Consider the following 23,831-nt stretch of genomic DNA (forward strand, 5'->3'; position numbering starts at 1 on the left):
AACACACAAGAGAAAGCTCCGAATTCAGCGTGTAGATGTCCGAATGGAGAGACTGGATAGCCATTCTCTACAATAGTAAGACATTCCTCAGTGGCTGTGTCTGCACAGCCCCTGCCCTGTCTTCTGCCCTGCTTCTAACATGCTTCCATCTCGATGACCTCCACGATGGCTTTTCTGCTCTAGGCCTTATTCAATTTCTTTGAGATAGCCTTTGAAAACCCCAAATTTCTTTTCTTTCATTATTTGTAATAGTTGCTCGGTCTTGTATACTTCTGATCCACATATGACTAATCCCATTTAAAATATATGTTTTGCTTTACCTTTATCTGTTTAAAAGACTTCTTTGTTCTCTGTGTATTTTGCTTGCATGCATACATGTCCACCATTTACATGTGTGGTGAGAAGAAGCACCGGACCCTTTGGAACTAGAGTTACAGACAGCTGTGAGCGGCCATGTGGGTGCTGGGGACCAAACCCAAGTCTTCTGTAAGAGCAGCTGTGCTCTAACCACTGAGTCATCTTTCTAGCCCCTCTTTTTAAAATTAATTAGTTAATTAAATTTGATTTTTTCAAGACAGGGTTTCTCTGGGTAGCCCTGGCTGTCCTGGAACACCCTTCTGTGGCCCAGGCGGGGATTAAAGCGGTGCATCCCCACCCTTGGAAACTAGGGAGGCTACATCCAGTTTTTGTTTCTAATAGTACTTTCCCCTCTCTACTGAACAAAACGGAAAAGCACCAGTACTACTAACAATCAAGACATAGCGTATGTTGGTTAAGAACATAAATTCTGCTTGGGCTTGGGACCACACATCTGTAAACCCCAGCACTGAGGGAAAGGCAGGAGGGTCAGGAGTTCAAGGGCATCCTCAGTTACAGTGTGAGCTTCAAGCCAGCCTGGCTGGGCTCCACCAGACAAATTAACTCCTGTCCACCTCTCTCTCTCTCTCTCTCTCTCTCTCTCTCTCTCTCTCTCTCACCCATGCACCCACCATCACCACTGCCACCAGAAGAGGAATACATGATTTAGAATCAGTATACCTGCATTTAAATTTGTACGTACTTGCCGGGTGGTGGCGCACACCTTTAATCCCAGCACTCAGGAGGCAGAGGCAGGCAGACCTCTGAGTTCGAGGCCAGCCTGGTCTACCAAAGTGAGTTCCAGGACAGCCAGGGCTACACAGAGAAACCCTGTCTTGAAAAACCAAAAAAAAAAAAAAAAAAATGTATGTACATGGCTTGGGCAACTCCAAGTCTCAGTGTCCTCTTTTCCAAAAGAAGGAGGAAATTGTGCAGGTTGAGTCTGGAGAGACGGCTCAGTGGTTAAGTCCACTTCCAGAGGACTCTAGTTCAGTTCCCAGCACTCACACCAGGCAGCTCACAGCTGTCTGTAACCTCAGCCCCAGAGGGCCTGATGCTTCTGGCATCTGTGGACACTGGCTGCCATGTGCACACACCTATACCTGGAAATAATTAAAGATAGCAAAACATTGTGCATATTGAGCCTCCATAATCCAAAAATCCAACAAGCTCCCAAATCTGACTTTCTGGGCACAGTATGAGGTGAGACATAGAAAACCCTGTAAGAGCTATCTAAGCCCAGCTTTCCTTTTAGGTTAACAGTGATTATCATACAAGAAAATTCATGCTACCTCTTCAGAAGTTCCTGGGATGTAGAAAGGACTAAACAAATGCTAGTTATTATCTGCTAAATTTCAAGAAAGCGACGTAAGCTGTGCATGATGGTGCGCACCTGGGATTCCCACCCAGGAGGCAGGAAGATTGCCTTAGACTCGAAGATCATCCTGGTCTATATAGCAAGTCACAGGTTGGCAGGGTTACATAGCATGCCCCCAAAAAATCAATAAATAAGCAAATATAAAACTCGATACTGGCAGAGCTATATGGAGCTAGAGATAGTTTTATATTATACAATACAATAATCCATATTGATTTTTCTAGACGATTTTGGCTGACTCTATGAAAGAATGTAAATTGTACATATACTTTGATGACTTTTTTGAAGGATTTGGGCAGGGGCATTGAGACAAGATCTCATGAGGCTGAGCCTGGGTCTTGAACTCCTGATCCTCCAGCTTCCATTTTCCAAGACCTGAATTATAGTCAATATTTGACCATGCCTGGCACTGGTATGTTTTTAAATTGACACATAGTAATTATTCCTACTTCTGGAATGCTTATTGGATGCCTAAACCATACTTTTTAAATTCCTCAAGGAGACATTTTGATTCTTAAATATTTTACCTAATGTATTTTTAAGTACACTTTTTTTTTTTTTTTTTTTTTTTTTAGCACACGCTATTTTTATGTGCACCTATAGGGATTGGAGAACAACTTGTAGAAGTTGGTTTTCTTCCACTGTGTGAATCTCCAAGGTTTGAACTCAGGTGCCGGACTTGATAGTAAATGCCTTTACCCACTGAACCATCTCTCTGGTCCTTTAAGGAGAAAAATTGAAAAAAAAAGTTACTGAAGTATCATTGTATCACTGGAATTCCTAAGAGCCTGAAGTCAGAACTGACCAAAATCCCAACACTGGGGACAAACATGGCTTAGAAAATTACATACACTCTTTGGGAGGCAGAGGCATGTGGATTTCTGAGTTCAAGGCCAGCCTGATCTACAAAGTGAGTTCCAGGACAGCCAGGGCTATACAGAGAAACCCTGACTCGAAAGAAAAAAAAAAAAAAAAAAAAAAAAAAGAAAGGAAGAAAGAAAGAAAATGACACTCTATTAGCCTGATATAACTAACTCCCTGTTACATTTAAAATAGTGCTTGCACTTGGGTCGGATTTAGGTAAAATGTGAAACCCCCGAGAAAGCAGCAGGCCAGTTGAAAAGATGTCTGTAGCTAGATTGGCCAGTTTGGTTTGTTCCTCATTTTCTGTCAGGTTACTAACGTTCATCGACTCTTCCCCCATACACGCGGTCTTCAGCAAGCACGCAAAGTCACACAGATAAGTGTAGCGTTTGATTTCCGTGGCTATGGCACAGAAGGAAGATGAGGGTTTTTTTTTTTTTTCCTTTGATAAATAGCTTCTATATTCTCATTTATCCATTTAGCCAACCACAAGGATTATTTTTGTGGTGTCTCTCTTACAACTTAGTAGGAGAGACACAATACCAAAACTGATATGTGATCTGGACCCACTGAGAGGACTTCTGATTCTGGGAATAAACAAGGGAAGCAAACTGGTCTGGGGCATCAGAGAGGATTCACCTGAGGAGGATCAGCAGAGGCTGGTGCTCATTCCCCTCCTGTCCTCCCTCTTCTCATCCTAGGGCCTTATGTGTGTTAGGTAGGCGAGCATTCTACCACTGAGACAAATCAAGTCATGTGTGAGAGGTTTAGGGGAAAGAGAGAGAGAGAGAGAGAGAGAGAGAGAGAGAGAGAGAGAGAGAGAGAGAGAGAGAGAGAGTGTTGGAGGAAATAAGGACAGAGGAATCTAAGGTAAGAATGAGGGGCTGCCGGGCAGTGGTGGCTCACTCCTTTAATCCCAGCACTTGGGAGGCAGAAGCAGGCGGAATTCTGAGTTCAAGGCCAACCTGGTCTACAGAGTGAGTTCCAGGACAACCAGGGCTACACAGAGAAACCCTGCCTCAAAAAACAAACAAACAAACAACCCCCCCCAAACCAAAAAACAAACAAAAAAAGGAACGAGGGGCTGGTGAAGAGGCGAGGTGAACAAAGTGAAGGTGAGCAGGGGCCACATTTTCCAGCTCTCTATTGAAGACAGCAGCAGAAGCCAGAGAGGAGTAGAGTCTGGGGAGCATGAGAGCCCTGGAAGATACTTTAGAAGATATTCACTAGCGCCGGGCGTGGTGGCGCACGCCTTTAATCCCAGCACTTGGGAGGCAGAGGCAGGCGGATTTCTGAGTTCGAGGCCAGCCTGGTCTACAGAGTGAGTTCCAGGACAGCCAGGACTACACAGAGAAACCCTGTCTCGAAAAACCAAAAAAAGAAGATATTCACTAGCTTATACAGAGAGTGGTTGTGTTGTCAGTTTTGTTTCTGTCTTTTTGAGATGAGGTGTCATTCTATAATCACTCTGAACTACAGGCCTGGGATTCACTGTGTAGACCAGGCTCAAACTTTCAATATTCCTCCTACCTCTGCTTTCCAAGGGCTGGGATGACAGGGGTTCATCGCCATACCTGGTGTGAGAATGGTTGTTTGAAATGGGAAGGGGGCAGAGACACGGAGAGACATACAGAGAGACAGAAGAACATGAATTAGAGGATATTTACATGTAGAATCAACAGGACTAAAAAGCAGTGGATGCGGAGTGTGAGAGAAAAAGTCAAGGATGACTGCTGACAACGGGGAGGAACAGGTTGGATGGATGGGGCAAGATGAGTTGAGCTTTGGGATTTGGTGCACGTGAGGATGCTAGGGAATCCCCATGTGAAGATTTGCAGCAGGCACATGGATGTACAGGTTGAAGCTTGGAAGAGGAGTATAGGTCTGATGTGCCAAAATCTGTCATTGGTTTTAGTAGTGTCCAGTGAGAAAATGGCTGTAGTACTAAACCCTGAGAACACAGGGTGTGGAGAAGAAAACTGGCAAGTAAGAAAGTGATGAGAGAGGAAACTGGGTCTTGCATCAGTTAAAGAAGAATGGTTTCAAAAGGAGGATTTAATGCTATGTACTCTGCTAATAAAATAAGAAGTACTAGTGAGGGCCATTTGTGGAGGAATCGGGACAGAATCCAGAGTAAAGTGGGTTGAGGATCGGGAGGGAGGGAAGGAGTTACAAAGCCCAGGGGCAGGCCCTGAGGAAGAGAAAGTTACAAGCTGGTATTTGGAGGGAGACCTGCCTTCGTGGATTCCGAAAGATAAGAGTTCACACATTTAAAGTTGTTGGCTAGAAACCACTGAAGGCCAATGATGTATGCATGAAGGAATTGTTTGTACAAGGTCCCTGTCCACAGATGGAGAGGGTAGCCATAGGAGTGGAGGCTCTGGGCCGGTGGGACACAGGGAGAAGGCAGACTCGAGGAGCACGGGGCTTGAGGGTGTGAGCGAAGGGCTGTGCTGAGCAGTGTGAGCTGGCAGGGAGAGCAGAGCCTGGGTCAGAACTGCTTCAGAAATCTTGTCTGAGCTTGCCCAGCGGGGAAAGGGCCCGCCGTACACAGGGACTACCAGGTACTAGTATGTGAGGAGAAGAGAGCTGCCCTTCTCTTGTCTTTTAATGCAAACTGCAGGACTTAAGAGTAATTTTGTTTTCCAGCATAAAAATGTACCCCTATTTTGGGCACTGAAGACAGCTGCCATGTCCTTTGACACACAGACACGTGTTACCTCTTGCTCAAGAATGTTTTTATTTGATTTATACAAATATATTTTGTCTTTATATATTTATGTGTACCTCATGTATGCCTGGTGCCAGCAGAATTCAGAGTGTCAAGTCCTTGGAACTGGAGTTACCAATGGTTGTGAGCCACCACGTATGAGGATGCTGGGTATCAAACCTGGGTCTCTGCAAGAAGAGTAAGCGCTTTCAACCACTGAGCCATCTCTCTAGCCGCAAGAACACTCTATTTAAGTACATTTAACACTTCATTTTCCTTAGAGGAAACTCAGTCTCATGTTGGAACTTGGGGCTAGCTTTCCTTATGTTGTGGAGAATTGCTTTATCTTTGCTTAGTACTGATTTTTTTTGACATATTCCTAAAGTCCCCCTTCCCATTTTTAATAGCTTATCCAGATGTCTGCTCTTGTTTTATTCTCCATCTTTCATATGTAAGAATATGAAAGGCCATTTAAAATAGGAAGTGCACTGTAGGGCTTTTTCCAGAACATTAGATCAGTACATTGACATCAGGAGTTGGTCCAAAGATGACCTAATGTATAAAACAAAGCCAGTGACTCTTCAGGTTCTGCTGTTAACAGTTACATGGCAGTTATTGCTGCTTTCTGCAGTGAGCCAACAGAACATGTTCAATTCAGAAAGGAAAGCAAGACTACACTAGAAAATGTCCAAGCAAGGACTATTCAGCATTGCTTTCTGGGATCAAGAAAGGAAGAGATGCAAAGGATATGAGGAGACAGAGGCCACACAATTGACATTGCATTTATTTATTATAAAATAGGAATAGGACCACTTGGAAAAAATATGAGAATAAATGAAATTAGCCAGGAGTGGTAGCATATACCTGGAATCTCATTCCTCCAAGCTGGAGGTCTGAGGATCAGAAGTGACTACATATCAAGTTGTAGGCCAGCCTGGGCCATGAGAGACTGTCTCAATTCCTCTACCCTTGAAAAAAAAACCAACAATAAAAAAATGGCTATAAATGTATAAAACCTTTATAATGTTATCTAGTACTTTAAATTATAGCAACACATGGACATATATTTTTAAGGGTATCTAAAGTATTTAACTGCACAACAAAGAATGGTCCACGACCTGAGTTCCAGGGCTACACAGAGAAACCCTTTTTCAACAAAACAACAAAAAAAAACAAAACAAAAAACCACCACCACCAACAACAAAATAACCCAAACCAAACCCACGAAGTCAAAAAATAAAATATAGGGCTGAAGGTGTAGCCTCAGGTAGAGAATACATATATATTACTCCCAGCTAATGTTGGGTTTATATATGTAACTTCTCAATTCCATATTGAGACCCAGGTTAGACATATTCAAATATACTTATGGGGCAGCACAATAGGATATTTGAAATAAAAATATATTAATAGTATTATCAATGTATTTATATTATTAGTATAGTATTATGAGTATTACATTAATGGTGTATGGTTAAGCAGGTATATACCTTATGGACTATCCTAGTATCTAGTGAAATACTACGTGTAAGCTCAAAATCTGTTATATACAAAATCAATATTTTCAAATGATCTACTCAAGATTCTCTTACACTTATTTATATATATTGTGAGTAGTTACAAGTATGCCAAGGTGTACATTGGGAGACAGGACAACTTACAAGGAGCCAATCCAATTCTCTCATCTTACTAAGTAGGACCTGGGGGGGGGGTCAAATTAGGCTTGGTGGGAAGTGTGTTAATCCTCTGAGCTGTCTCACAACAAAAGACTAACTTGAAGTTTGATTTCAAACATGTTATGTATTTGGTAAAAGATTGTCTATTTTTATGGTTTTAAATAAAGACAATAGTTTAGTTAAAAAATAATTCTGGGACAAACCTTAGGGAATTAGACAAGACTGCTCTCGCATGTATTAGCTTTTAAAGGGGAGACAGGCTGATGTTTAAGCAAACAAGCATACTGTGTATTACCCGAAAGATAACCTTCCCCTCAGAGGGCAGACTCTCCGATGGTCTAGATCAGCTGCCTAAGTAAACAGTCACTGAAATGACACTGCTTGCTGCCTTTATCTCCACTGGTGGCCTATCAGAACCTGTGTCCCTAAGCTTGCTCTCCCTGTCTTGTCTCTTTCATTTATGGCTCACTGCCAATTTCTAACATTTTCCTGCCTATCTTTCATTAAGTCTTTTGGTTTGAAATGGGCTAACTTGAAATGGAACCCCCTCTCTCCCATTTTTTTTTCTCCTTTTTTAAACTTGTTTCAGATCCCATACACTGAAGCCTGCTATGCAGCCTGTGCTTTTACACTTTTACCATCTTCCCCTTCCTGGCTCCAGGGAACTGAGTAACTACCTCTGTAGTTGCTGACTGGAGAGGTTATTTTGGGTTATGAAGGCTGGGGTCAGGGTTAGAGTGGAGAAGTAGCTGAAGTCAGTTTCAGTGAGTGAATCACATCTTTCGTGTTTTACATCCCATATACATTGCAAATTGTTATCGGGGTCTAATTATTATGTGTGCCCAACTTCTTGTGTTAATTACTTGAAACAACTAGAAAAATTTATCAATAGCTTTGTGGGGAGTAATATTTCATTTTACTCTTGTTTCCATATTTTAAAGTTATACCATTTACTTTTTGGATTAAGTTTGAGGAAGGTGACATTTTTTCCCTTTATATTTAAAAACTAAACTGCTCCTATGTTTTAGATCATTAATAGTATGGAGATTACCACAACATACCTGAAAACAACTCTGCTAGATTAGTGTAAAAGCTCTATCTACCAAAAGTAGAACATGTCTGAAATAACAGCTAGTCTTGGTTGGTGATCCTGTGAGCTTGAGAACTAAAGCATGTTAGTTAAAGGGAGGGACTACATCCATGTAAAGACAAAGTCATCATCACTTAGAGCTGAGTCACCCACTCACTCAGGGAAACCAGAGATGCACCACACACCAGCAGGTGGTTTTGTTTTGTTTTTATTTACTGCAATTTGGAATTGAGTTCAAGGCTTCCTGCACACCACAGCAGGTGCTCTTCCTCAAAGTTATGTTCCCAATCCACAGCCATTTATTTTAATGAAGTTCCATGTTCTTAAAGCATTCCAGGAAATAGATAAAGATGAGCTAAAGTCATCTTTATTAAGTATTTGCAGACGGGAAAGCCTTTGCACCAGAGAATGCCTTATTTTTATAAACCAAAGGCTATAAGTAGAGTTAGGTAATGATCCACCTCCAGTCGGATGCCTCTCTCACTATGGCTGTGAAACAAAGATGTTGGTTCTTCTGCTGTTTTCTTCGTGCATGTCTTTAGACTTCATGTTATTGGTTTGCTTTGGAACATCACTTCTTTGGAATAAGCCAACAAGGAAGGGAGACCAAAAGGGATAATAGTTTTATACCAACAAGAAAAGAAGGCTCTTACTTGAAACTGGGTAGTGAGTGGTTTGTTACTAAGGTTTTGGTACGTAAGTTCAAGACATTTCCACAGAATGTACCGCTTTCCTCAGGGTTACAGTGAAACTTCCCATTCAGAGAACACAGAGGATGACATTCTTTCAGAACAATAAAGAAGCAGGAATTGTAAACTTTCATCTACTAGTGGTTTTCCCTCAGGCACTGAGGCTGTCACCATAGAGAAAGGCAGAAAGACCAGACTTCAAACATCACAAGCATTTTTCAGTAGCTACTTCGTTTTTTTAGCAAGTCTGGCAATTAGATCTTTCCATTCTCCTCTCTTCTTTGTGATGTATGTTGGGGTGAGTAGCTGCAGTGGGGATTCTGGCTGTCGTCTAAAGAGATTCTTACACAAGGCCTCGGTGTTACATATCACGTACATCCCACAGTCATAGCTGTTCTGTTGAGCTGGGGCTTTCTCTTCCACAAAGACCAGTTTGTCTCCTTTGCTCCCTAAGAAAGCCTTCAGTTTCTCTGCTACCTGCTTTGCATGGATTGAGTTGCTCCTGCTATGGGAATCATAATGAAAGAAGCTATTTTTATCTTGGAGATAAACCAACAAACTCCAGTGGGTACCTCCGGCTGCCTGGTTAGAATTATCATTGATGGCTAAAAATACCACTCTTTTGTGGGGAAGATCCAGGGGTTCAAGGAACATGGCAATTTCTGCAGGGCTGCTGGTGCACTTAATGAACTGGGTGACTTCAGGGCTGATGAAGCAGACATGGTCTGAGCAGTCATGAAACTGACTATTGGCAAAGTATTCAAAGGCAAACCCAATAATGTGGTCGTTGAGCCAGCTTGGAGGGTCCAATAGTGAGACATCTGATTGCCGCAATAGACTGTCCATATAACTCAAGACCACAGGGTCCATCTTGTATTGAGCAGGGATTCTCAGAAATTCCAGAAGCTGAAGGAGAGTCAGAAGACAATATTTACTGCTGAATGTGATATTGGGTTATAAATAGTAGCTACTCTTACAGGACTGGGGTAAATATGACATATAGTTCTACAGTTTTTAATCAATAATTTCCACCAGTGCTATCATCATAAAACACTAAAGCCTGGCAGTGCTGGTGCATGCCTTTAATCCCAGCATTTGGAGGCAAAAGCAGGTAGGTCTCTGAGTTAGAGGCCAGCCTGGTCTACAGAGTGTGTTCCAGGATAGTTAGGGCTACATAGAGAAACCCTGTTTTAAAAAATCAAAAATAAAAAAAGAAAACAAAACAAAACAAAACAAACAAACACACTAAAGAAAGTTTAGCTTATGTTTTTTTTTTTTTTTTCGAGGCAGGGTTTCTCTGTGTAGCCTTGGCTGTCCTGGAACTCACTTTGTAGACCAGGCTGGCCTCGAACTCAGAAATCCGCCTGCCTCTGCCTCCCGAGTGCTGGGATTAAAGGCGTGGGCCACCACGCCCGGCAAGTTTAGTTTATGTACAGGACATGAATAATTAGAATGAAGTTGAAAAATTTCAGAGACAATATAGAATTTTAACTTTATATTTAAATGTAGAGACTGGTTAGAATTATAACTGATGTTTTGCCCAAATCCTAGCAGTAAACACATTCTAACTCTAATGAATATGCACAGTCAGGCGTGGTAGTGCATGCCTGTAATCCCTATATTTGGGAGGGAGGGGCAGGAGAATCAGGATTTCATGGTCAATCCTAGCTACATAGTAAGTCAGAGGTCTGCCTGAGCTACATGAGACTGTCTCAAAATGATAATCATGAACACGAGATCTTGTCTCAATATGAAAATGCATGATACCCCCAACAAATTATTTTTATACTAAAGGTGAATGAAATAGTTTCCATTACAGCATTAATTTTAAACAGCTAAGTTAAGTACTTCTTCCTTTTATAATAGGACGTGACAGTGGTGAGAGCTTCAGTGACAAGTGTGGGGACCTCAAGAACAGAAAACCATGCAGATAAAGTAATGCAAATGTAACTCATTTCTAATTCTGCCCAGCTTTATGCAGAGGTGACGTTTTTGCTTATTTCCCATATTTAAACTTCAATGAGTGGGATGAAGACTATGTAATTAATGTTTATAACGTCTGTCAGAAGTTCTTTTGACATTGTGATACATATGTGCATAGGAATCAGGGTTCCTGGCTTAGTTTTAACACTGATTTGCTAGTATCATTTTGAGCAATGAATTAAATAGTTTTGTTATTTGAAAAAATTCACATGTATTTATTGTTTGTGTGTATATGTGTATATTTGGATGCATGTCATGATGCACATGTGGTGGTCAGGGGACAACCTGCAGGAGTTAATTTTCTCCTTCCATCTTTTGGGTTCAGGATATTGTACTCACATGACCAGGATTGCATAGCAAGTGCTTTCTCTTGATAACCTATATTGTTGACCCATTGCCTTGGTTTTGGTCACCAGTAAAAAGAGCATCTTAAAAAAGAACATAACATAACTCAGAGCTGCAAAGAAGGCCAAATAAGTTCCCTTGAAGATAATTAAAGAGTTTATTTATTTCAGCTAGGTTCTTCCCATATAGATTTGGCTGGCTTGGAACTCACTATGTAGACCTGCTTAGAACTCAAACAAATTCTTCTGCCTCTGTCTCCTGAGTGCTAGTATTAAAGGCATGCATCAAATAAGCCCAGAACTTAAAGAGTTAAAAAAGTTGTTTGTGTGTGTGTGTGTGTGTGTGTGTGTGTGTGTATGTATGTATGTATGTATATGAATTTTTTTCATGATATCAACTAGATGACACAAAATGGGGGCGGGAAACAAAACACTCATTCATATTCACTTGTTTAAATAACAGGTTGGCTAATTTAGAGGAAACACAGGCAAGGTGTCTCTGGGATTAATATGCATGTGAACAGCCCAGGCTGTGCTAACAAAGGCAAATCTGCAGGTGTAGAAGATGGCTTACTTGAGCCTACAGACTCAACTGAGGTAGTGGTTAACTGCTATGCACTGAGCTGGCCACTCAGCAGTATTTCTAAAACCACAGGCAGATTGAAAGAAAAAAACCAAAAGCATAATATAAGGACACAGGATTATGACACCAATCTAACCAATCCTAACTATTAGATCAATTATTTTTACCATTTGGTTATACTTCAAAAAGCCATACAAGTTTGATATAACCAATTTCATGTAATCAAAATCATATAAAACCATAAACAAAGCTGGACAGTGATGGTGCATACCTCTAGTTCACAGCACTTGATTGGTAAGGCAGGTGGGTCTCTGTGAGTTTGACGCTAGCATGGTCTAGAGAACTAGTTCCAGGAAAGCCAGGGCTGTACAGAGAAACCTTGTCTTGATAAACCAAACCAAAACCACAAAAAGATGTATTAAAAAATACCTTTCAAAAAAAAATGCTAAAGTAAAATGAGGTGATTAATGATATCAGGATCTTATAAAGTAAAATGAGGTGATAATGACAGTCTTATATACACGTAGCATGTGATAATCTGAAAAACTTCAAAAACAATATAAGACTGCTTATGAGAAACTACATCTATTTTTTAATACATAGAATACCATAAATTAAGAGATTAAAAATGTTTTGAAGGCTGGAGAGATGGCTCAGCAGTTAAGAGCACTGACTGCTCTTACAGAGACCCTTGTTCAATTCCCAGCAGAGCAGGCACATGGCTCACAACTAACTATAATGGGATCTGATGCCTTCTTCTGGTGTGTCTGAAGACAGTTACAGTGTATTCACACACATAAAATAAATAAATCTTTTAACAAATATTTTGAGACAAAGTCTCTCTTGGTAAGAAACCCTGGCTGGTTTTAAACTTGTTATGTAGATCAGGCTGGCCTGAAATTTTGGGCAATCCTCCTTCACTGACCTGCCAAGTACAAATTAAGTTTTTATTAAAGAAGAACAGCAGTGCAGGGAGAGCAGCTCAGGGTAGTCCATTTTCTGTCATGTGCAGGCCCTGGGTTCTACACTCAGTGTGAAAGCAAGAGAACTGGGGTGGGGTGGGGGGATGAAGAGGAAAGAATAACTAGAGTTCAGACAAACCGGAGTCAGGAGGGAAGTCAGCGAGGCATAGAACACACTGGTTATGGGTGAGCCACAAACTTGGCTTTTTGGCAGCTAATCAGAGAGCTAAGTTAAACATTCACAATGTCTATAAGGTAAAAATAAAATGCTTACTCAGGAGACGTAACAGCGTCCTTTGTATTAACATCTAATAGTTTTGTTATTTGTGTTTTGAGACAGGGTCTAACACGGTAACCCAGGATGGCCTGGAACTTGCTATGTAGCCCACGCTGGCTTCTAACCTTCTCAGCCCCTCAAGAGTTGATTATCAGCATGGGCTATCACTTCATGCTTTTGATAGTTTTTTTTCTTTTTCTCAAGAGATATTCATAAAAGAAAATATGTGAAACCATAATTTGTTTGTTCTTTATGACAGATATAAAAGTTGAAATGATTGTTTAGAAAAATGATCCTATTAATATTAGGGCTGACGACAAATGACGGTGTAGTCAGTTTGTCAGTGCAAACTGGTGGGGACTAAGTACTTGCACTTGATATAAGATTGTCTTACTCTAAAGGGAATGGCTAGTCACATGTCTCAAGCCAGGCTTCCTGGATATAGCGTTCCTTTATACCAGAGGTTCTCAATCTGCAACCCCTTTGGGAGTTGAATATCAGATATCCTGCATATCAGATATTTACATTACAATTCATAAGAGTAGCAAAATTATAGTTATGAAATAGCAAAGAAATCATCTTATGGTTCGGGGTCACTACAACATGAGGAATTGTATTAAAGGGTCGCAGCATTAGGAAGGTTGAGAACCACTGTTTTATACAATCAATAACTACAGTCTAGGGGTGAATGTCTGGATATACAACCTGTGGAAATATCTGAGCTGTCTGTCTGTTAGGTCTTTATGACCCCTAGCTTAGTAGCCAGTCACAGATATAAATAAGCCTGGAAGACAAGTACCTGAATGGACAGTTTGCCACATACACACAGACACACACAGACTTACATAGACACAAATTTAAAAAAAAGTATATAGACTAAGGATTGATTTGACTTCATAGAGTTTGACCATGATAATTCAACACTCTGAATTCTAATGAAAAGAGAAGTAAACTAGGCTTAGGCCAAACCACCATGGCCAAGAAAAGAACACTAAGCTTTCAACCTGAACATTTACAGATTTGGTTCTGTTTTGTATCAGCTGTGTAAAACAAATAAATTACTTTCATTAAGTCACAATTTCCTCTTCTGTAAAGAGAGACTATTAATGTACAACTTTTTTCTTTAAAGGCGTGCACCACCACTGCCTGGCTAATGTACAACTTTTATCAGAGGGTATATGTCAGTGTAAAATGAAGAAATATCAGTAAGATAAAGATTAAGGCATAAGATTATAATAGATATCTATTATGTCACCAAAAGTTTTGCATCCAGAGGATAGGGAGATAGTTCAAAAATATCATTTGAAAATAATTTGATGTTTACAAGTATTAGAAGAGCAGGCCTAGCCGGGTTGCAGGCCTTTAATTCCAACAGTTAGGAGGCAGAGTCAGGAGAGTCTTTGAGTTCGAGGCCAGCCTGGTCTACAGAGTGAGTTCCAGGACAGCCAGGGCTACACAGAGAAACCCTGTCTCAAAAAATCAAAAAGAAAAAAAAGAAAGCTCAATCTTTTGTTTCCATTTCCCCCAGTTAGATATTTCCTCTTAACGGAACCCTAAAGCATTGGAGTCTATTGTTATTTGTGTTTTGAGACAGGGTCTAACACTGTAACCCAGGATGGCCTGGAACTTGCTACGTAGCCCACGCTGGCTTCTAACTCACAGTGATCCTGTCTCAGCCCCTCAAGAGTTGATTATCAGCATGGGCAATCACTTCATGCGTTTGATAGTTTTTTCTTTTTCTCAAGAGATATTCAAAAACTTTATATAAGGTGTTATGTAAAAATTACCATCGAGTTTATATAACTCTCTCAAGTACAGAGATTAGATTTTATTAAGTCATATAGTTTTAATGCCTCACAAACTGGAGAGATTTAGTAAGTGGGTATTCTACCAGAGTAAAATTGAGAAGTCTATTCTGAAAACTTCTTAGAAACACAAAACTATCACAAAGGAAATTTTTTTGTTTTGTTTTGGAACAGGGTTTCTCTGTGTACCCCTGCTGGCCTCAATATCAGAGATCTGCCTGCCTCTGTCTCTCAAGTGCTGGAATTAAAGGCATGGGATTAAAGGCCCACCATGCTGGGCCTTCACTCTTATTTAGAAACATTTAAAATTATTATTATTTAGTGTATGTCTGAGGTCATGCATGTCATGGCGTGCAGATCGAAGTCAGAGGAACTTTTGGGAATTGGTTTCTTCTTTCTACCAAGTGAGACTCTTGAGGATTAAACCCAGTGAGGATTGCAGGCAAGTGCTTTTATCTACTGAGCCACCTTGCTTGCCCCTTGTTATGCTCTGGACCACGGATATAGACCAGATGATCCTTTGAAATTTATTCTAACACTAACACTTTCTATTTGCTATTTCTATCATAACTAGAAATAGCAATCAATGGCCAAAGTAGCATGGGCCACTCAGGCCTGGTGGTATGGTACAGACCTATAACCCCTGGTGCTTGGAGGCTGGGGCAAGAGGTAAATTAAAGGCCTGCTTTGATTGCAAAGTTCAAGGCAAGCTTAGATAGTTTAGCAATTTTAATTTTATATAGTTATAGGTTTTTTGGAATATGAAAAATTAATGTAAGAACAATTTTTCATTTAAGACAGTAAGATTATGCAGTAATTCGCCTTTTTGTGTGGGTGTGGTATATATGAGTGTTTGTATGTGTATTGTTCATGTCCTTATATGTGTGTGCACATTTGTGTGTGTGTGTAGGTAGAGGGCAGAGGTCAACGTTGGGTGTTTTCCTCAATGGCTTACCACCTATTTTTGAGAGTGGATCTCTCACTGAACCTAGATTTCCCTCACTTGGCTAGATTGGCTGGCTAGCAAGAACTAGAGATCCTCTTAACTTTTTACCAAGAGGTAGATTATAATGTGAGCCATCATGCCTGCTGTTGTACGTTGGTGTTAAGGATTTGAACTCATGAATTTGTGTTTCTGTGGCAGGTGCTTTACTGAACCATTTCTCCAGCCCAAGATGCCATTCTTAATCAGCTTGAGAATGTAAATGGGTCTGGAAGGGTGACAAAGAAGATAAAACTAGACTTCAGATGACTAAAGATTAGTCCTGCAGCTGCTGGGTGTGGTAGCACATGCCTATAATTCTAGCAGTGAGGATGCACAGGCAGGAGGACCATGAGTTCAACTCTAGTCTAGGTTCATGATGACTTACTTCATTAGCCCCCCAAAAACTTAAGTAAAGGTTCAACTGGCAAAAACCTAAAGTTAAAATATTAAGTTCTAAAAGTGTTACTTATTTTAGTCACCTTCTTACTGCTGTGATGAGATGGCATGACTAATGAACTTATGGAAGAATTTATTTAGTGTATAGTTTAAGAGGGTTAACCATGACCTCCATGTCATGCCATCATGCTCTATGACTGTCATGGCAGGGAGCATGGCAACAGGGAGGGAAGCATGGTGCAGAGCAGTCGCTGTGGGATATTTGAGGTACAACCACAAGGAGAGAGAGCTAACTGGGAATGACATGGGCTCTTTATACCTCAAAGTCCATCCCCAGTGACACACTTCCTCCAACAAGGCCACATTTCCCAACCCTTCTCAAACAGTTTCTCCAACAGGGGACCAAGTATTCAAATATCGAGTCTCTGGGTACCATCCTCATTCAAACCAACACCACACTAAATAATTTTTATTCTTGCAGAAGAGGCCTTCCATGTAAGTAAGACAAATACATAAACCCAAGACTATAAAGCAGAATGACAGAAATACCTGCAAAAATGTAAGACAGACATAAAAACATAGCATAAACAAATTTTTAATATCAAGTAATAAAGACTGATACTATTTACTATATAAACTATGTATCCGCAATGTTTATAAGAAAATAGTTCTTAAAAGGAAAAATGAAAAGACAAAAATTAACAAAACAGATCTAAATTATAAAGATACAATAGAAAAAAAAATAAATGAAGAAAATGCTAGTAGGCTTTCCATTTTCATTACTAAAGAGAAAGGGGTTAAAACACAGGGCTAGGAGGGATGACTCAGCAGTTAAGAGGACTGACTGCTCTTCTAGAGGTCCTAAGTTTGATACCCAGTACAGACAAGGCAGCTTATAAACATCTGGAACTCCAGTTCCAGGGGACCTGACACTCTCTGCTTGCCTCTGAAGGCACTGTATGCACACGGTACGCCTATATACATAAAACAAAAAGATACATGTAATTTTTTTCGAGTTGGGGTGACAGTTTACCCTAGAGGGAGAAACATACATACTAATAATAATCTCTAACATAAGAAAAATGTGTAAGGAAACTGTACTGCTGTAGGAACTAGAATTCTTTTGGAAAAGAACTTTAGGCAGTAGCTATTAAATTTTCAAAGTGTATACATCCTTAAGACCAGCAATTCTACACTGAAAAATTTCTCCTAGAGAAAGGTACATCAATGGAAATAAGAGAATATTTGTAGCTGTGCACAGTGCCCATGCCTGTAATCCCAAATCTGAGGTCAGTATAGGTAGGCAATTTAGCAAACTGTTTCAAGACAAAACAAAACAAAAGGCTGGGACACAGGGCAGTGGTCAAGCACTTGCAAAGCATGCACAGGACACCAAATTTAATTCTAAGCACGAGCTTTGGTAACAACAACAGCAACAAACCAGACCACCCCCACCAACTTACACAAAATTGGACCAGGGCTGAATCAAATATTTAGTAGGGCTAGCTATTTTGAGTTATTTAGTTTAGTTGTTAATGTAAACTTAAAAGTTGTTACAAAAACACTTGGGAGAAAAGAAGCTAAGGGTAGAAATTCCCAAGCCTCTGTTTTGTAGGAACCAAGTTTATCAGACCACTCTGTGAGAGTTTTACTCATTGGCCACCAGAGAAGGTAGGACTAAGATCTTTGAACCTATAATACAGATTCTCAAGATAATAGCTATAATTGAGACAACTGAGGGTTTCTCAGTGTACAAAGTATGATATAGTACCTTTAAAACAGATAATTATGGAAGAGGTAGCCATTTAATTGGAAGTTAGAGAAAGGACCTTACAGAGATTTTTCTATAAGCAATGAAATTCTTAAAAGCTTCACTAGCTTTTAGTGTTATTTCCAATGTCAGATAATCTTGTTCCCATCCCCCACCTCACAAAGGGGACGAATAGCGGAACCTCACACTTTACAGAGCTTGAGTTTTTAGTCTGTGGTGAACAGAAAGTCAGTACAAGCAAGTAATGCTGAAGAAGATGGCTTCTCAGAGAACCTGGCTCTGCAAGTTAAGGAACTGTACTCTGATTAGTCGTTCTGAAACTCCATTCATGTTTTAACTATACTTGATAAGCACATAATTTGGGTACCAACTCGGATTTGAGCAGTAACTCATTGGTGTACACTCATTGATGTCTAAGGAGATGGTTATCTGGGCCTTGAGGATCTTTTTGTTAATGGGTTTTACTCATTTTAGGGGTTGAAAGGATTGGCAACAATGTTCTCCCATCTTAGTAACAACCAGGTTTGACCCTGCTTTGCTTCTGAAATCAGATGAGATCTGGTTTGTGTAGGGTGGTAGGCTATAGATGAGAAACAGGTATCCTGATTTCAAGTCCAACATTTATACACACACATATAGATGCAATCTGATCAAGAAACTGTTATTAATAGCTTTAAGCATGTGGTTAGGTTTTTTTGCTTTACACAAGAACGAAAAATACTAAAGACCTAGTAATTCTAAAGGCTGGGCTTACCTCTTGGTCACATAAGATTCCAGTTGATGCATACTGGGGATGGATGTGCTTTTTTGTTGTTGTTGTTGGTTTTTTGTTTTTTTGAGATAGCTCAAGCTCTCTGGGATCCTCCTGCTTTACCCTCTAAAGTGCTAGGGTATATATATATTCAATACCCTATTGAGCCTCAAGGGCCAATTTACTTTTTCAAAATCAGTTTATTAGCTAGTCATTTGATTTCTACCTCACCACGCCAGACAGGGTCTTGATATGTATCTCTGGTTGTCCTGAACTTGCTTGGTAGGTCAGACTGGCCTTGAATGCAGAGATATGTCTCCCTTTGCTTCTTAAGTACTAGGATTAAAAGCCTTTGCCATCACACCAACTCTATCTTCTCTTTTTGACAACTAACTTAGGCATTATTCTGCATTAACTTTTTCAAATAGAACTGGAATAATTTTCTTCCAAAAGACTTTAACAACTCATTATCTTCCAGATGAAGCAGAAGTTACAGCTTGCCATACATATTTTCTAACAATAGCTTCAATTTACCTCCCTGAATTATTTTCTAGAATTGCAATTACACACACCCCCCGCCCCCCAATGAAGGTCTTTGGCTATTAGGGGACAGAAAAGTAACCACTTCTCTATCCTTACTCCAACCAATCATCTTTTCCAAATTCAGATCTACTATGCCATATTTGTGCTTACGACTATTACACTGGAGAATTTGGAAACTGGGGATCCATACAGATGGACATGATTAAAATTCAAGGGTTCTAAGAGCTTGGAGTTGGGGAAAAAATGTCCTTTATTAACAGTTGATCCTGGCTCAAATTTATCATTTTCTTCAATAATTGTAGGCAATCACTGTAGTATTAACAGTTTTTTGTCACTAAAAATCTGATCTTTTCACATCATATTACAGTTGTTGCAGGTTATCTCAATGCAATTTACACTCATTACTCTTTTGACATTATATAATTAGGCCTGTTGCTACATGCTACTTAATGTGCAACGAAGTACATCTGTAACTACACTATATATTTTAAGGTGTTTACATACTTAACGTTGGTTTCTTACTTCTATGTATTTTTTTTTTTTGGTTTTTTCAAGACAGGGTTTCTCTGTGTAGCCCTGGCTGTCCTGGAACTCACTTTGTAGACCAGGCTGGCCTCGAACTCAGAAATCCGCCTGCCTCTGCCTCCCGAGTGCTGGGATTAAAGGTGTGCGCCACCACGCCCAGCTACTTCTATGTATTTTACTGTATACATTTAAGTGAATTTTCTGAGATCAGGTTGACAGACCAAACTTCCAAAGGCATCTAGACTGTAAAAGGTTAAGGGCTCCCGGGCGTGGTGATGCACGCCTTTAATCCCAGCACTCGGGAGGCAGAGGCAGGTGGATTTCTGAGTTCAAGGCCAGCCTGGTCTACAAAGTGAGTTCCAGGATAGCCAGGACTACACAGAGAAACCCTGTCGTGGGTGGGGGGGGGGGGGGAGAAGAAAGAAAGAAAGAAAGAAAGAAAGGAAGGAAGAAAGAAATAGAGGTTAAGAGCTTTTTTTTGTCATTTATATTTATAAATTGCTTAGATACTTTAAGTCCTGTAACATGGATTTCAAGGTTCTTCATAATATATTCACATTTTATCATCTTCATCTTTCTCCCACCCTACTCTTCCTTCATACAATGCTCTGGCCTTATCAGAAACACTCTTATCTGGAGGCAGACAGACAGGTTTCTTTTGATTAACCCTAGTTAACACACAGCAGCTATGCTTTCTTGGGCTTTTCCTCATACAACTTTTTCTGTCAAGTGAATTTTTTCTTTGTTTAAAAGCCTGTATCCCTCAATATTGTGGGACTGTAAGAAGGCTGCATTTTAAACATCTTGCTCTTAAATTAATAAATGAGAAAGACACTTTGAATTGTCAAGGCTGAGTGTACAGGAATGTCTAGGGTGAGTGGATGTTGGGCCTAGAATCCCATAATTGGCTCATCTCTGTTTTTGGGGAGGGGCTAAAAATGTAGATGGTTTTTTAGCTTTGAGCCTGGACATATAGCTTATACAACCAGGTTACCAAGAAGAGGAAGGGTCCATAACTGAGGTGATCTGATTAGGATTGGAGATGGGAAGCAGAAGTGGCAGCTGATGCAAAGAGGATCCGAAAGCTTACGGCCTGCCTTGGCTACCAGGCAATTCAGTGAGACCCTATTGCAAAAACCCAAAGCACGGGCAAAAACTGAAAGAAGCTGGGGATAGAGCTCAGCGGAGGAGCATGGCCTAGCACTAGCTGCAAACTTCCCGCCTACATGCCCTCCCTCCCCTCCCACGCACAGGGAACTGTCCTGACTGGAAAGGCAGGAGTGGCTTCCCTTCTCTCAGTTCCCAGAGCAGTCATTTAATTCTTTCAGTCTTCTGCTAGAGCTTCTCATCTCATCTTCAATTCTTTCTTGTCAAAGGGTTCCTGCTTTTAAGGTTTTGAAATCAACTCCCTCAGCTTCTTGTCTGTTCACACCACTCATCACTCCTGTGTAGCTTGCTGGACTCTACCCTTAACATTAGTCATCTAGTGAGCTATAGTTTGTTGGAGGGGTCAGTGTTAGTTTTACTTAAAAAAAGAAAAGCATCCTAGGTGATTCTAGTGGACAGACAGGCTCGTGTTCTCCTGCTGTTCTTCTCTTCTCTACCCCTCCTCACCCTTCAATCATTCACTTTCAGGTTCCATAGCTTACCCTTCACTCACCCCTCATGCCTCCCTAAGTCAGGACTGACACAGCCCCCAGAATCTAGTGCTTGTTCTACTCACTGAGCTAAACTTCGCTTTATTCTTTGAGGCAAGGTTTCCCTGCTAGCCTGAAACTCTCTATGCAGACCAGGCTGGCTTGCCTCTGCTCCCAAATGAAGAAATTAAAGGCGTGTACTACCATATCTGCTTTTTTTTAAAATTGGCTCAGACTGGCTTCCCACTTGGAGATCTAGCTGCCTTATTCTTTCAGGAGCTAACAGGCCAGCCATCCCAGGCAATCGGCCATCTTCAAAAACAGCCTTTGCACCTGCATCTGATTATTTCTTTCACTTGTTATAGTTAAGTTTTCCCCGCCTTGTGATCAAGATTGGCCTTAAATTCACTCGCCACATAGTCTGGTTGTTTCAAACGGAAGTCTACCTGCGCGGTTTTTACTAGGTATATGCCAATCCTCTTGCTTTTTACTCATAGGTCGTTGTCACATGCGTTTGTACTAGCCTTTCTCTACTTCTCCCATTTTCTTCTGGCCAGTTTCGGTCCACCAAGGTTTTAACACGAGTTCTCCACAGGCCTGAAAATCATTTGGGAAAAGTCCTCTTCTGCAATCAAGGACACCCCCCCCCCCCCCGTTTGTGTTCAGCTCATCCCGTGTTATTTTACTGTGTTTCCATTGCGGATTCTTTGTTTCCTACATCACAGCACTTCGAAAAAGCGGATATTTTTTCATTTTCTTCTAATATTCTGGGTTTTACAGCATAGAAACAACTCAGTGAAAAGTCTGTGGAATGAATGGAAAGAAATACTTGGCCACGGGGGGCGGGAACAAGTGGGGGGAGGGGCGTGCGTGTGTGGAAAAGGGGCGGCACTGAGAATCCAGCCGCAGAATGAGGAAGGGGCTCGGACACACTAGAGTCTGCGTGGAGCGCAAAGCGATCCACTGCTTCCAAAAATTGAGACAAACCCAAGTAGGGAGGAGGCGTCTTACCTATTCCTCAGGCCTCACCAACCCAACCAGCCTTCAGGGAGCTCTGTACTGGCCGGAAAGTGAGACCTAAGGTCGTAATCCCAGAGTTTGCCTTTCCAACCTTACGACGTTTTTATCTAGTAATCCAGAATCTAACACGGAGTTCTCAGCCCTGCCGTAAAGTGAAAAAGGAGTGGGGAGGCGGGGCCATTCGGAGGGTGGAGGAAAATGGGCGTGTCCGCGCAAGCGCAGGCTGCCCGCTCCAGCGGCGTCACGTGCGGAGGCGGGGCCGGGCGGGGCTGTCCGGGGCTTGGCAGCAGGGGGCGTGGGAGGTAAGTGCGCGCGCGCCTGCTCGGCTGCTGCTGGAGAGCCGCGCGGGGCGGGGCCGCGTGAGCGGGGTCGGGGGCGCGCAGGCCTGAGAGGACTGGGGACGCGGAGGCAGTTGGCGGTGGCTGTCGAAAAGTCCTGGCAGGACGGGAAGGGACTGCGGCGGAGATACCGGTCCCCCGGGCAAAAGCAGAGACCGCGGTTTAGCTTCCAACGCGTGCTCTCTGGGCGGGGTGCGGCGGGGGATGTGCCTGCCCAGGCCGGGCGGAGTCTCTCTGACAGGGCGGGGGATGCGCGGCCGCCGCTCTCTCGGACCCTGAGGCGGCTGGGCCCACCCTCGCGGAACCCTCCTACCCCGGGCGGCCTCGGCCTCTGCTTTCTCCTTCTGACCCTGGAAACCGAGCTGGGGAAGCGGCTACCGCCTAAGAGGAAGGGGCTGTGGTGGCCACCGCGGCGCAGCCAGAGGTAAGACCCGCCCCAGCACCCAGCGGCCCTGCCGCCTGGCCTGGCCCGGCCCACGTCTCCCGCTCGGCTCTTTGGCTCCCGGAGGGCTGCCCCGCCCCGCTCCGGCGGAGACGCCCCGCCAGCAGCTCTGCCCCTAAAGCCTAGCGATCGCCGGAGTACCGCCGGGATTCCACCCCCAGACTCGACTCTCGGGTACCTTTCATTGACCAGACACCATTCTGTCCACCAGCAGCCGCGGCGCTTCTGTCACTGGCCCCCTTCCACCTCCTGCTAGAACCTCTTTAGACCCTCTTTAGGACTCTTGACTGGAACCTCTAGACACCGTTATGTCGGAGCGGATCCTAGTCTGGGAACCAAGGCCATTACTGCTTCCTAATCCATTGCTACGTCCCAGATCTTTGGGTATCCTACGAGTCATCGCTACCCGAGCTTTCATAGGGACCCTCACGCAGCTTACTTCCAGTCAGGTTTGCTAGGTTTTCCCCTTACCCATACGAGCTTTCAGATAGCCCCAGTGTCATGATGCTCTTACCTAGTAGGTTAGCCCTTCAAATCACCATCAGAGTGCTGGATCGCCCCTCCACCCCCTTGCCCTGGTGTAGTTTCTCTAGAAGACCTCTTAAGCAAACCTTGCTACCTGTTTTCTACCCAATCGGGATTTTTGGTTGAAAAGAAGTTTCCAGGAAAACTCGAAGGGGTTCTTTACATAGTCCAGTGTAATAT

At 42.1% G+C, this 23,831-nt stretch overlaps 2 protein-coding genes across 10 annotated transcripts in view; one reads left to right on the forward strand and one right to left on the reverse strand.

The window, feature by feature from the left end:
* The window catches only part of Myo9a (myosin IXA), a 195,800-nt gene continuing 171,969 nt past the window's right edge, over nucleotides 1-23,831 (forward strand). For 6 of the 9 annotated variants that reach the window (XM_029481617.2, XM_021171284.3, XM_029481618.2 and 3 more), the window contains exon 1: nucleotides 22,723-23,108. The gene's annotated coding sequence lies outside the window, so the exon portion shown is untranslated. Of the gene's footprint in view, nucleotides 76-22,629; nucleotides 22,649-22,722; nucleotides 23,109-23,264; nucleotides 23,301-23,831 lie in introns of those variants that run through there. The other 3 variants (XM_085844683.1, XM_085844685.1, XM_085844684.1) reach the window with 3 other exon arrangements.
* On the reverse strand, nucleotides 7,484-22,391 carry Senp8 (SUMO peptidase family member, NEDD8 specific). Its single transcript, XM_021172802.3, has 2 exons — nucleotides 22,338-22,391; nucleotides 7,484-9,670 (listed from the first exon to the last, which is right to left on the reverse strand). The coding sequence occupies exon 2, from the start codon at nucleotides 9,632-9,634 to the stop codon at nucleotides 8,990-8,992; it is 645 nt and encodes a 214-aa protein (XP_021028461.1). The 5' UTR covers nucleotides 9,635-9,670; nucleotides 22,338-22,391; the 3' UTR covers nucleotides 7,484-8,989.

The sequence above is a fragment of the Mus caroli genome, unplaced genomic scaffold (genome assembly GCF_978045245.1).
Source record: "Mus caroli unplaced genomic scaffold, Mus_caroli_1 scaffold_11, whole genome shotgun sequence".
NCBI classification, from domain to species: domain Eukaryota; kingdom Metazoa; phylum Chordata; class Mammalia; order Rodentia; family Muridae; genus Mus; species Mus caroli.